At 45.0% G+C, this 15,007-nt stretch overlaps 1 protein-coding gene across 1 annotated transcript in view; it reads left to right on the plus strand.

The window, feature by feature from the left end:
* The window catches only part of Endod1 (endonuclease domain containing 1), a 25,464-nt gene extending 15,566 nt beyond the window's left edge, over positions 1 to 9,898 (plus strand). Inside the window, exon 2 of the mRNA XM_028763404.1 lies at positions 6,243 to 9,898. Within this exon, the coding sequence (XP_028619237.1) occupies positions 6,243 to 7,448 (1,206 nt within the window). The 3' untranslated portion in view covers positions 7,449 to 9,898. The remainder of the gene's footprint in view (positions 1 to 6,242) is intronic.
* The last annotated feature ends 5,109 nt before the right edge of the window (positions 9,899 to 15,007 follow it).

Consider the following 15,007-nt stretch of genomic DNA (forward strand, 5'->3'; position numbering starts at 1 on the left):
TTCCTTCTTTCCTTCTTTCCTTCTTTCCTTCCTTCCTTCCTTCCTTCCTTCCTTCCTTCCTTCCTTCCTTCTTTCTTTCTTCCTTTCTTTCTTTCTTTTTGTTTGTCTTTCAGGACAAAGTTTTTCTATGTAGCTCTGGTTGTCCTTGAACTTTCTCTGTAGACTATGCTGGCTTTGAACTCAGAGATCTGTCTGCCTCTGCCTTCCTAGTGCTGAAAAATAAAAGGCATGTGCCAGTGTGCCTGGCTCACAGCCCTTATCTTAGACAGAGTAAGAGATAGTTTATTCTGGAGCCATTTTGAGTGACTGGCCCAGAAAGACACTTTTAGGTTACTCAAAAGTTCATGTTCCAGTATGGAAGCAGTCAAGGTTTTTATAGTTTTACGGAACAAAAAGAGTCATGAATCAAGGCAAGTTTAAAATTCATTGCTGGGTGTGCCAGAGAGGCAGGGACATGGAGTTGAAGGGAACTTTTCTACAGATGCAGGATGCTATCTGATGACACACTTAGCTCTTTGATTGGTTGAATTAAGTTAATAGCTTCTAATAGGATTTTATTTGTTGTTATGAGTTGTTAGTTCAGATATAGAGTTGGGAAAGAATGGCTGTTCCTGAAGCTAAAACTAACCCAAGATAAAATAATTAGCCTCTGAACCTACAAAATTCCAGTTTTTCAGCAGTACTGAAATTCCAGTTTGTCCATCAATCTCTGCAAACACAGAAATCTTCCTGAAGGTTTTGTTTGTAGATAGACACAGTGTCTTTCATTCTCAATAGTCATCTTGCTAAAACTGGTCAGCCTCCCCAGCCTCTACCTCCATGTCTGCTCAACCTTCCAAGGCTCTGCCTCCATGTCTGCCAGTGGCCCAGGCTCCGCCTCCATGTCCACCAGCATGCTTGGTATGACCCTTCTACCTGAGACTTGCGTGGCATTTCTTTCCCCTTCGTTGGTTCTCCAGTGCATTGACCTGAGAAGCTGACCTTCTAAGTTCTCCTTGTGCTCTGCCCAGGATGTTGTGATATCAGTGCTAACTACCACATTCCCCAGGAACCACCCATAACAGTCCCATCCTCCCTCCTCTCAGGAGAGCCTTCCGTCATGTGGGCTGGCAGCTCCCATGTGCTCCTGACACCCACTTTCCCTCAGTCCTATATAATCGTCTGTTACTGTGAGCCTGCTATGCAGGCAGACTCTTCATTACGCTGTAGGCAGACAAAGATTAAGAGAGTAGACCAAACCTCCCGTCTGTAGAAACACCCCAGAGCCAACTCTCAGCTCTCTGTTCTGACTTTCTTCTTGGCTTTCAAATATCCTGGTGTACATGTATGTACATGACCCTGTGTGTATGGGGCATAAGAATGAGCACATATGTATGTGTGTATGTGTGTGCACTGTGTATGTATACATGTGTAGGTAGAGCCATGCTCTCTGAAGCCAGTCTTAGTAACACTAAAAGCTGTCACCTTTCCCTTCTTCCAGGAGTCCCAACCCTCTGCCCAACCTCCTATTCACGTGGGGACAAACATGCAGTGCTGAGTTTAGATGAGGGACTTACTGAGTCACTGCATGTGAAGCTCTTAAAATAGGCCTAGAATAATAATAGCCTTATAGGTCAGGAAGTCGTGGCTATCATTATTATCCCATTACAGTATTTCTTTAGCAGGTCACACACAACACAGTGCTAATTAAGTGTTGTTTAATGGACAAATATTGCCCCTCTCATAACCTTTTTAAAGTATCAACCCTTCACTTTTCTAACATGAATAAAATCACAAATTTGGCACACTATTTAATTCTGAAACAAACACAAAAGATATGCTGTGGGTTTAAAAATCATAGGTTTAAATATCTGCTAAGGAAACCCATGAGCTTGTTGAGAAACACTCTTTCGCTTGGTATTAAATTTGAAAAGGAATTTATTGTAAGGTTATTTGTGAGACTGGAGACTAGTAAAATGGAGACAGTTTCTTCTTCTAAAAACCTACTTAATATGTTGATCTTAGTGAAAAACATTCCATTAAATACAGGCACTACATCAAATTACATCAGCAGTCCAGAGGGATGGGGTCAGCTGGGAGACAGATTAGCCAGAGAGATTCTGTATATTCTCTCCCTACAGAGATGCCACTGGGGAACCAGTAAATCTAGGGCTGCCGGGGGGTGACTGCCCGGGGGTGGCTGCCAGGGGTGGGTGTAACCTGGAGACTATACCTAATCTGAACTTGCCTCTTCTGTCATAGGTGTCATTTTGTCTTCAGGGATCTATGTTGTCATTAATGTACTGCAGTGAGCACATCATTAAACTGTGTCTCTAGGGTGTGGAAAATACACGTGCCCTTTGGGTGACAGCAGGTCAGAGAGTATATTAAGAATGTTTGAATCACCCACTCTTAACCGTTTTTCATTTTGAGTAATAGAATCCTGTGTTTCAAAAGCTGCCCATGTGACTTGGGGACAGTCTGGGAGTCCCATACCCCTGTGTTGGTGATGGTGACCTTTTTGGTCTTGGTTGTCACTTGACCCAACCTACAGTCAGCTGAGAGAAGCTTCACTTGAGGAACTGCCTACACAGGTTGGCTTAGGAATGTCTGGGCGGGGTGGGGGTGGGGGTTGTCTTGATTCCTAGTTGATACAGAAGACCCGAGCCCGCTGTGGGCAACCCTGTTCCTGGGCTATACATGGAAGCCAGCTGAGCAAACCCGAGCTCAGTTTAGCAAACAGCCATCCTTCTTTGCTTCTGCCTCAGGCTCCTACCTTAAATTTCTGCCCTGACTTTCATCCACGTCTGTGACTTGGCAGTGTTAGGTGAAATAAGTCTTTTCTTCCCCTAAGTTGCTCTAGGCTGTGGTGTACCTTGATAACCTAGGAGCCTTTCCTGTTTAACTCCAGTGTGGTGCAGGGTTGGAGGAGGCTTGTTGGCACTGATTTTGTGATTTTGGTTCAGAAAGTTTGCTTTGCATGGCTGCTCGGTGTTCTGTGCCACCTCTGATGGTACACAGAACAAAAGGAAGCAGCCAGATCAAGTGCTGACACAGCAGCCTTCCATGGACCAGCCCTCCTGGCCCATCCCACCTGTTCTGTTGGGGAACTTAACAGGAACGTATCCAGGAAGTGTGGATAGCAAACCTTCAGATCAAAAATCACCAAGTCAGTCCTCTGACAGTCCTGAACCACTCAGTGGAAAGAAGCAGGAAAGGGACCCCATCTAACCAGGGTACCCTAGAGAAGCTGTATAGCTTTATTGGATAGGGATTCCTTTTTGAAGATCTTGTATCCTTCATGGACAAAGCCTCATGTTTCCTTCTGAAATTCTGGGCTCCTTGGAAGGATAAAACACATAAAAACCCAAGAAAAGCTAAAATATCAGGCTCTGCAAAGATCCTGGAATTGTGGGGCCCAGTAAGCCCCATGTGGTCAGAACACAAGCAGAGGCACCCCACTCAGAGTCTCCTGTGGAGCCCTGTGGCTAGCTTGCAGTTTACCATGAGTCAGTCCAGCCCTAGTTTCTCCCCATACCAGGATGTTTATATCCTCTGACTCCTGTTGTTCTCCATCCTCCTCTCCCCCTTCTTAAGCCTTTATCTCCTTCACCATCCTAGAACCCAGCTTCTCTGGTCACATCCTAGGCCTGCAGTCTATCCCTCGGTGGCCCTTGGCATTGAAAACACTTCAGTATGGTGTCTGTGCTCTGCCAACATAGTGACCAGAATCCATGTGCAGACTTCCCCTAGAAGAGCAGCTTCAGTGCAGACAAACTACTGTAGTGAATGAATACATAGGCAACATCTTGAAGCATGTGGACTTATGCTCACCCAGAGAACCCTGATTCTGCTGTGTCTTGATCTCCCCATTCAGCAGCAAAGCTACTGTTTCCTGGAGTATATCTTTCAGTTGTAAGAAAGTGGAGACAAAAGACTTGCAAAATGAATGAGCTTCTTATCTTTTTCCTATGAGGGATGGGGTGGGTGTGGGGAGTGTCTAGACACCTTGTTTCTTAGGCTAGGGAGGATGGAGTAGTGTGACGGGGTCAGCCTATGGAGAGAACTGTGGGAGGCTCCAGCAGACATACCTGCTTCATGCCAGAAGCATGAAGGACCTGCAGGACCCTCACCCTCACTTGCTCTGTAGTTACACTGGGAAAGACCACAGCAGAGCCAGGCAAACTCATAGTCAGCCTGCCCTAGGCTGGTGACAAAACCCTATGGCTTTGGCTTTGCTGGAGGTTTGAAGGGTGGTGTAGGGAGTTAGTTCCAATATTAGGGAGTCAGTTAGCAAGAACAGATTTGTTTTGATTTGTGAGTAGGAGTGGTACAGGGACCAAAAAATAGAATGAAATATCAGCAATCCAGGAATCAATCAACCAGTGTTGATTGCACATACGTCCTTCTTAAATATCTTGGGTATTTTTAAGAAGGAATAGTTTTGGACTTTTAAGCAAATTATGATCATTTAAAATTTTTTATTTATTATATTTTGTGTGTATGAGTGTTTATCTGCATGTGTCTGCTTATATCACACATGAGCCTGGTGCCCTCAGACACAGAAGAAGGCATCAGATCCCGCTGGAAGTGAAGTTACAGATGGATGTTGGCCAACATGTGGGTGCTGGGAACTGAGTCAGTCAAGAGTAGCCAGAGCTAACCACTTAGCCATCTTTCTAGCCCCAACCACTTAATTCTGTATCTTGCCTTTGCTTTCAATATTACAGCACATACTTCCAAAACAAACATTCTCCAGAATTGAAAGTATTTTTTAAAGGGTTCAAGATGTTTAGGGGATATATTATCATTTACTTCACATTTTAGATTTTTGTTCAAGCCTTTGTTGTTACAAATGCTGTCACTATGATCTTCTCTGGGCCTAAAAGTGAACAGAAAGTCCACTGGCCTTAGACTGGATTCTCCAGCAAAACCATAGTCACTGGTACCAAGGAATTTACAGTCTAGTTTGGGAAAGAAACATAGTCCTTAACTCAGAGTTCTTATGCCCTTGGATTAGCAAAACAACTAACATTTATCTATCTATCTATCTATCTATCTATCTATCTATCTATCTATCTACCATCTATATGTGTGTGCATCTATGTGTGTGTGTGTGTGTGTATACATAAAATACTGTTGAACTACAAAAGTACCTTTATAGAAAGGAGAAAAGATACATCTCTATATTATAATTGATATATAGCATATATATTGATTGGCATGTTAATCATTGTAAGCATCATAGATTAATTCAAATATCAGTTAATTTAAAAGTGGAAGAAATTTTAAAAGATTATCACAGGATAGGAGATGGGAGGGCCTACGCTTGGTCTTTTGGGTTCAGTCTTAGCAACCAAGATAAAGAAAATTCAGGCCTGGATGATGGCTCAACCAGTAAAGTGCTTTCAGAATAAGCCTGAGGACACAATCTCAATCCCCCAAAACCACACTAAAGAGTCCAGATGTGATGGCTTGGGCTTGTAATCCCAGTGCAGGGAGATAGAGACAGGCAAATTCCTGAGGCTTGATGGCCATTCAGCCTGGTTAGTGAACCCCAGGTGAATGAGAAACTTTGTCTCAATAAACAAGGTTGGCACGCTGGAAAGGTGGCTCTTCCAGAGGACCCAAGCTCCGTTTCCAGCACCATAGCCAGCAGCGTATGGCCTCCTGTAACTTCAGCTCCAGGAGAGCTCATGCCCTCTTTTGGCCTTGGTGTGCATCTGTACACACTGCACATAACTCCTCACAAATACATTACATACAATTAAATTTTTTATTTAAATTTAAAACAAACAAAACCAAGGCCTGGAAGAGGAACAACAAAATCAAATTTTGTTTGAAAAAGTGCCATAATGAAACTGAATTCTTCGTAAGTTAAATGTTTTTATTTTTTTTTAAGGTGGGTGGTTCTTGAGGAATGGCATTGATGTCACATGCATGTGCATGTATGCATATACTGCCTATATGTACCCACCTGCATGTATATACATAAACACATTGAGAAGGGTCATCATGAGGGTATGAGGTGGGGCAGGCATAGAACATGAAGCAGGATGCGTCCTATTTGAGGACACCTTCAAATACCAGCATTGAGGGATACTAGAATGGTGTGTGTGTGTGTGTAAGAAACACGTCTTGAGAACCCAAGGGTGGGACGTGGTAGAAGGGTAGGATGTCCTTGGAGCTTTGGCAGGTGGTTCAGGTGCTCCCCCCACCTCTGTGAGCAGGAACAAATCTCAGCTCTGCCTTCTTTCTTTCAGATTGATGACCCTGACAGCAACCTTGAGGAGGTAATTGATGAGGCTGATGCTGTTACCTCCGTGAACAATCTGGGAAGCAAGCAAGCCTTGAATGCAGACTACCTTGACTCTGGCTATGAAATCGGACAGCTGTACCCAGTTCCCCTTAACAATGACCTCCAGACACCCACATTCCCACTCACAAATTCAGTTCCAATGACCCAGTCTTTCCGGGAACGATGGCACATGAGTCTCAACAGCCTAATGGACCGAGCCTTGATCCCACATTGCAATGATGGCAAAGACCTATACACCCTCACGGGTGCTGTTCCCTCAGAGCACAAAGTTAAGGACAAAGTGACTATCCCTGAATTTGTCTGGCTGGCAGCCTGCTGTGCAGTCCCTGGAGGAGGCTGGGCCATGGGCTTCATCAAGAACACTCAAGACAGTAATGTCATAGAAGATGTGATGGTGAGAGACCTTGAGAAGCTACTTCCTCATAAGCCTCAGCTGTTCCAGGACAACTGTGGCGAGACAGAGCAAGACACAGAGAAGATGAAGAAGATTCTGGAAGTGGTCAACCAAGTCCAAGATGAGGAGCGGTCTCTGAAGTCTCAAGAGATCATGAGTCCCCTTGCCAGCACCCAAAGCCAGCGGTCTGCCCTGCTGCCCCCAGAAGCACCGCCGGAGGGAGGGGGCAGTTTTCTGGGAAAAGTCCTGGGTTTCCTTGCTACCCCGTTCATTAAACTCTTCCAGTTAATTTATTACCTTGTTGCAGCCATCTTAAGGAATATAGTCCGTCTCCTTTGGTTTGTCACCAAGCAGGTGATAAACACTGTTGAGAGTTGCCTCTACCGTCTGGGCAAAGCTGCTGTCTCATACCTCGTGGCCATTGGACAAGAGTTGGTGAGCATTCCCTGGAAAGTGCTCAAGGTCGTGGGCAAAGTCATCAGGGCCTTTCTCCGGATCCTCTGCTGTCTGCTAAAGGCCGTCTGCCGAGTCCTGAGTGTCCCTCTCCGAGTCCTTGTGGATGTAGCCACTTTCCCTGTGTATACTGTGGGGGCCATTCCCCTTGTGTGCAAAGACATTGCTGTGGGGCTGGGTGGCACCCTCTCGCTCCTCTTTGACACTGCTTTTGGCACCATGGGTGGCCTGTTTCAGATTGTTTTTAGTGTCTTCAAGCGGATTGGCTACAAGGTTACTTTAGACAATTCTGGGGAGTTATAGAACTCAAAAACCTAATAATGTTCATTGTGGTGAATTTTGATTTTTTTTTTTAAACAGCAGGTTTCTGTTCTTTGTCAGCTATTATGTTATATCTGCCTGGTGGGGATGTGTGTTTTTCTGCAAAAGAGTATGGCATGCTCTAAGTTTGATCTAAGAGAAATGTTCAGGGTAGGTTTGGTGTTGTGCAACTACACAGGTGGCCTTCCATGAGTTTGATATCTTTTTAGCACTGCGCTCCTACTCAGAGGGCAACACCTGGCATGACCCGGGCTTATTATGAAAATTGATAATAAGGAGGATGACATTAAATGCTGTGAGAAACGGTATTGTGTGCCTCCCATTACTCTTGGGGATTTAAGGCAAACTAGATCTGTGTATTGTTATCCAGTCTCAGAATCTCCTCTTCCTCTCCTACCTAGCAATGAGCCGGGGACTGCTCTGTTGAAATCCTTCCCTTATTGAGACGGCATCTGCCATAGCTCTGACCTTTACCTAGGTCTCCGGGGTTAGTTGATTTAATTTTCTCCCAAAGTTGAATTTTGCTGTGTCACAATAAGCATTTTATGCCAAATATGACATACTAAAATTTGAATGCAGCCCCAGTTGGAGTAGACCTGGTCCCTCTAGGCATAGAGGAGGCAGCATAAAGTAGGTACTGGGTGTCTCCAGGCATTCCTAGGGAGCCTTTGTCTGTGCGATGTTACATCACTGGCTGACGACATTAAACACAAAGATCTGCATGTTAATAATATGAAACTTCATATTTCCAGCATCTAATCAATTAGGTGAGTATTCAGTACCATAAACTAGTCTGACTTCTCACCTGAAACAATTATTTGTTATAACTATCTAGGTAATAGAAAAAATGAAAAACATTCTGGTCCTCTTGGGTAGAAGCATATGTATGTACATATTTAAGAATCATGATCTCTTAGAATATTATTTTTATAGTGTGTTTGAAGCTAAAAAAAAATCAGTCCTTCATTAATGCAAGTTAAATTTGAGAGCTTATTTCCAGGTTTGATCAATCACTTATTATTTTAAATCTTGCACTAGAAATTATAACAAAAGGAGCCAAGGGGACAGACATCAGCTGTTCCCAGCTGGCACAGGAGAATTAAATTCTGCAGAAAAAGATTTGGATAGCACCAGAGGGGACTGGCAGCCTGCAGGCTCCATGCAGCCAGGACTAGGAGTCTGGACAGCAGATGAGCCCTTGCTCAGGTAGATACATATCAGTTACCAAGGACTCACAGCAGTATTTGCCATGAGTTTTCTCTGCCAGTGGGAGGGTGAGGGCTTACCTGGGCACTGCTGAGTCCAAAAGGGACTCTCAGAAGCTGCCAGAGAAATGGCGTGACCAAACCCTCATTTGTTTAGGACCCAGAGGCACAAGGAGGCTGTATTTGACTTTGTTTGCAGGGCTAGTGGAAGCAGGGCATGATCAGCTAGGACACCCCATCACATCAGGGTGTGCCTCCCTGGGTGTAAGTAGGATTTTATCACCTATCAAAGGCACCAGGCTCTGCGTCATCAACTGGACGTGGCATGGTTAACAAATGCCAGGTATTCATGGAAGACACTGTGCTGACTGCATCTCAATGAGGCCCTTTTCCTTTCAGTGAATATTTGCATTCTGAGAGGCCTTCCTTAGGGGGACACTCAGTGCACAAACCCCTTATAAGGAATCACTTGGAAATACTCTACGCAACCCCTGCTGCCATATTCAGCTGTCTGGTTATTTATTCTTGTGTGGCATTTTTTTAAATGTGGAAAATGATAAGACAAAAATATATCTTCAGGTTGGAGGGCTGAGGCCTTTCATTCTGGAGTTTCTTGTTGTCAGGACCTCTGGTTCACTGGAACTAGCTGCATTTGTTTTTAAAGTCCTACCAGATCTCCGGGCTGATGGCCCACTCCCAGGAGTCAGCTTAGGCCTCTGACATGGGGGCTGGGAAGCAGAACCCCTGTCTTCAGCTTGGAGGGTTTGCTGCGGCTTCATACTGTTCTCAGGCCCTTGGGGAAGCTGGCCAACTTTGTCATTTATAGAACTGTTTTGCTAGCCTGTGTCAGCCATGTTCTCAGACACCCCTCTCCCTTAGTGCCTTTTCCACCTAATGCAAACTAGAGAATGGAAGGGACCCCAGGGAAGCACCCTCTGCCCTTCCTTCATCTATGCATCTAGCAAACATGTATGAAGTGGAAAATGCTCCATCTATGAAGAGTTCCCAGTATGATGGGAAAAACAGTACAATTCATGCTGTGATGTGTCACGACAAGTACCACACTGAGGATATATGCCCTGTCCTGCAGCACAGGAAGTAAACCTGCAAGATCAGGAAGGTAAAGGACACCTTTACAGAGAGAGTGAGACAAAACTGTGTCGACCATAACTATGTACAGTGCTGTGCACCATGCAGACGCTCATTAAAGTCACTGCTGACCGCTCACTGGCTCTGTGAGATGTATGGGGGCAGGGGGAGCGTCTGAATGCTCGGCATGAGGTTCGGGGCTGTCTGTGACTACTTCCCTTTTCCTTTCTTCCTTTTCCTTTGTGGGGCTGGAGAGTAAAACTAGCTCGTGCTCTGAGAGGTTCCTACTGCTGAGTTACATACCATGCTCATTTCTCTCTCTTTCTGTATCTGTTTGTGGGTGTGTATATACACGAGGGTCTGCATGGAGGCCCGAGGTTGAGGCCCGCTGCCTTCCTCTGTTGAACTCCACCCTGTTTTTTTGAGACAGGGTCTTTCACTGAACCTGGAGCCCACCAACTGATTAGCACTGTCAATGAGCTCTGGGGATCTGCTTGTCTCCATGTCGCTAGTTCTGACGTTACAGGTGTGTGAGTGTATGTGTGTGTGTGTGTATGTGTGTGTGTGTGCTGGGGCAGTGCTGGAGATCTAAAATCATGTCTTTAAGCGTATGCAGCAAGCCTTTACCCACTCCGCCATCTCCCCAGCCCATTTATTTTCTTCTTAATTCAAATCACCCCATGCAGTTCTCAATTTGCTATTGTTTATTAAAATTTCCCAAGCCGTATGTGAGAAATTAGAAGCTCTGATCAGTGAGCATAAGTTGCTTAAAACTACTATTCATATTCTTCATAAATATGAACAAAGGCCTATTTGCTTTGCAAAACCTGAATAACATAGAAAATTATAGAAATGATCCTATTTGTTTATCATCAGGAAACTCACACAGTTCAGAAAAGGCAGCCTGTTGATCCTCTCTGGCTCTTTGTGAGATGCCCCTTAGAATGATGCGGTGAACTCTGTGTGTGTCATGTGTTGAGTACACTGTTTGTTTAACATATCACACATGTTTTACACATCGATACACTATAAGCAGGACTGTTTGAGTCCCAAGTTCTCATTGGCTGTTTATGTTTCTATTTTCCCAAGACCATCATTTCATCTCTAAAAGACGCGATGCAAGCCAGCAATGCTCTCATGACCACCTGTGTCAGTTCAGGGTTTCAATGTGAGATGCTTCCTGGAGGTGAGGAGGTCACCCCTGGAGGACAGTATTGCTGTGTAGTCGAGGTGACAGTCAGGTCCGGCTCACTAACTTACGTGCATAGGTTGCTTACCTCTGCTTCCTCATCTGAAAATCAGAAAGACATCTGACTTTGATTTCGAGTTTTCGTAAAGATCATGATGTTTCCAGATCAATGCTGAAAGAGCCAAAGTTAAAGTACAGTACAGGAGTCACTGTGAAAGTGAAAGCAGAGGCCAGAGTGCATCTCTGGTGTCTGTGAATCAAGAGCAGGCCGGAGTCTGTACAGACAAATAGGAAAACAGAGGCCTGCATTTGCTGCAATGTTTAGGAAGGCAGACTTGAGCAAGGCTTTCTGGTCTCTGGCTTTGACAGGCGGTTTCCCTTCAGGTCTCTTAACTTACGGAATCAAGAATTTTATGACAGATGTGGCTTCTCTGGACTTTTACTTAGGTGAGAGGGAACCATGCAGGTGGCAACATCTTAGCTGCCAAAAAGTGGTGGTGGTCCTCACTATAAGTAAACAGGCTGTGCTCACCAACCTCTTAGTTAAGGCATCCACAGATAAATGCATTCATCTTACTTGGTAGGTCGCAAGAAGGCCACACCTCCTAATAGTGCCACTCACTGGGCCACGCACATTCAAACCACAACAGTGCCTCATGTCTGGCAAGCTGGCAAACCCTGGGCCAGCCTGGCCAGTTCTCAGCAGCAGACAGCAGCTCCTGGAGACTCTGCTGGAGGTCTCAAGCAAGGGCAGGGTCCCCCTAACTTACTCTGCAGGTTGTGGATCCCTAGGTGTCTCCTGTTCACTGCATCCAGAGCAAAGTGGGGTGGGGAGCATCCTGGGAGCTCTAGGATGTTCCTGGGACCCCAGAGACTGAGTTTCCTCCTTGTGAGGAAGTGCTGTTTCCAGAGAGAGCTACTGCTTCATTTATAAACAAGAGGAGCTGCCTAAGTGGGAGGGCTCCTCAGCCAGGCTCTGAGCCTTTCTGTCTTCGCAGACTTGTGCAATAGGAGCTAGTGATGTAGTTAGCCTGAGGGCATTTAAGAAACTGCTCACACTCCTTGCTCCCAGATAATACCCCAGCAGCCTGAAGCATTGCAGGAAATCACACCGCTTGGCTCTTCCTGTAGATTACAAAAGCAAGCAGTCTCAGAAGAGTTAAGACAGAATGTCCAGACCATCCATGGTCTTATGAAATCTTCCCTTGAGCTGGAAACTATTTCCCCACACCAAAGGTACTCAGTAGGTAAGAGGTGTTCTGGGATTACTGAGAGTTGGGCGGTTCCTACCTTAGGCCACCATCCCATGAACCCAGAACCTTTCTGACTGAAGGAAAGCCCTGGATTATGAGTGCTGGCACTAAAGTGCAAGGCCTTCTAAGCGCAGGAAAATGTGAGAAAATGTGATAAATAAGAATACTCCATAGTGGGTGCACCTGAGAGAAACAAGGTTGGCAGATCTGCTGTACCCATACCCAGTGCTGTGTGAGTACATGCTACATAGCTGGCCTTCTGAGGGGACAGGGTGTCCTTTGACTTGTGATGCTCGATGATTTCAGTGGTTTTTTTGTTGCTAGTGTGATCCTTTGAGAGCAGCCTTGGGCAAGGGTGTGTTCTTGCTCCCCCTTCACTCCCAGCTTGTAAACTGACAAGCTGCTGGAAGCTGGTGCCCCACACCACTATGCTGTATTCCAAGTGTGAGCCTAAGATACACAGACCAAGCTATACAGACACGGTCCGACAGAAAAAGAGTTAAAAAGCTATGGGGAGGCCAAGGCAAGACAGTCCCCGAGATGTACAAGTGTGGGTGCTGTAGGGTGGGGGGACGGTGAAGTCTGCAGTCTGCTTTGAATATTTACAAATCTGCAGCCAGTAACTTTAGCCCAGTGCCACTAAAACCCAATTATCTAACACCTCTTCCCTAGTTTGGTTCAATCTCCCTGTCCATACTTGGCTTCCTTTGCTGGTCTGCCTCTGTGAAGTGAATATACTAAGCAGATGCCAAACCTCCTTGCGGATGCTTTACGGTGGCCCAGTGGAAGGGAGTGGATGTCGGGGGTTGCTCACAGAAGCAGGAGTGACGAAAGCAGCTACGTCACTGAAAAGATTCCATATTCATTTGATGAATAGCAGCTAGGGTTCATAGCACATGCAAGTTCATAAAAAAAGAAGGAGAAAAAGCAACCCAGATATAATTATTTCAGAGATAAGCTATTGGGTCCCAGACAGAGGCAAGTTGAAGATGAAGAGACAGATGGAAAATCATATCCTTAGGCTATAAAACTACAGAAATTGGAGATGCACTGCAGAGCCCTGTTTCTCCCAAGGGCTCCATTAGAAGTGGATAAGGTTACCATGGGAAGTTGTTTTCTGTGTGGAGAATGGGAGGACTGAACCCCTGGCCAGCTGTGTAAGTGCCATGGATAGCCAAGGAACCCACAAACATTGCCTTCAAGGGGCTGAGCAGAAGCTGAGAAGGTGAGCTTTAGACATAGCATAAGGGTTCCCCCACGTTTGCTTTAAAAAGGACTTGCAGTCATGAAGGATTACTCTCACTGATGCATAGCTTTCCCCTTTCTCGGGGCCTTGGTGAACTTTCCACTGCTCTGGCAGGTGATCCTGACCTCCCGAGCCTCCTGGCCAACTCTCTTGCTCCTGCAAGTCCTTGCCGTCCTGATACCTAGAGTCTACCTTTAACTGGGGTCTAGTTCAGCCTCTGAGGCATATCCTCTATGTTATCATTCATATACATGTCCAGCTCTCTATTCACACACCTCAGACCACAGAAGCCCCTAGCGTCTAGGGCTTGCCCTACAGCTTCTGGAATCATCTGTATCCCATCCTGTCTGCCCCAAAGCACATACTGATTCTAATCTCCCCAAGACAGAGTCCCAGGCATTTCTAAGACACTAGTTCACCTCTAAATTCTTAGAACTCCCCCTTACATTCCAGAAGAAATAGTTTACTCTTTCCCTATAAGAACTGTTTTTATAATGCTAACTTTCCTGCTTCCTGCCTAGAAAAGGTTTGGCGATGTATAGAGCAATGTATTCTTTGAAGACGATTAAACAGATTGAGTCCCCCTCATAATACAAATACATTGTTAATTACATAAATTGTAAAAAGTTGGTTAAAAGAGAGTCTATTTTGTGTTAACTGTACTTGCAGTCTTTGCTAGAGATGTTAATAAAAACAGTGATAAAACACTTCCAAATAGAGAGGGTAGAGAAGAAGACTTTACTTTGTGCTTAGAGAGACGCTACTAAGCAGAACCCTGAGAATGGTTCTAAGTGACTCAGGGAAATGGTGAAGGGCCCAGACTCAGATGGCCTGTGCTCTGCTCACACTCTGCTTCTCAAAAATCAATCCAAACCAAAGCAACAAATCCTAAATATGACACAGAAATTTATGATTGTCATTTAAAATTAAAAATTCTAATTTAGGTTAAAGAGATGTCTCAGTCATGGAGACATATGCTACGCTTCCTGAGGACCTAGGTTAGAGTCCCAGCACCCATAGGGCAGCTCTGCCTGTCCATGACGTCAGTTTTGGGGATCTGGCGCCCTCTTCTGGTTTCCATAAGAACTGCATACATATGGTGCTCTTATATCCATGTACGGGGGAACACTCTCTCATACACATAAAACAATAAAAAAGTTTTTAACTCCAGTGTTTGTTTAATTCCATCTATGAAATGTTTTTAAAGATAATTTTAAGAAGCTATAAAGCTCAGCTATTTGTGTGGAGCTGATAGCCTGGCAACCTCGGCAGCTGTTTCGGACACAGCTTCTGTGACCGCAGCATGAACTTGTGAGGGTTTTGTAATAACTGGTTTTACCTGCTTCTGAGATCCCTAGCCTGTTAAAAACATGGTGTCAACTGGAAACTCAAGGAGGCTGCTGTTGATTTTCCCTGATGTTGTTTTGTTCCCAAGGAATTGCTGGCATTTTTCTGAACTCCACACAATAGGATATTTGTGTGTGTGTGTGTGTTTTCTTTTCTCTTGTTTTGGTTGTTCTTGTATCTGGGGCTTAATGTGGAGTTAACAAGACCCAAGC

Source organism: Grammomys surdaster, unplaced genomic scaffold (assembly GCF_004785775.1).
Source record: "Grammomys surdaster isolate TR1022 unplaced genomic scaffold, NIH_TR_1.0 138, whole genome shotgun sequence".
NCBI classification, from domain to species: Eukaryota; Metazoa; Chordata; class Mammalia; order Rodentia; family Muridae; genus Grammomys; species Grammomys surdaster.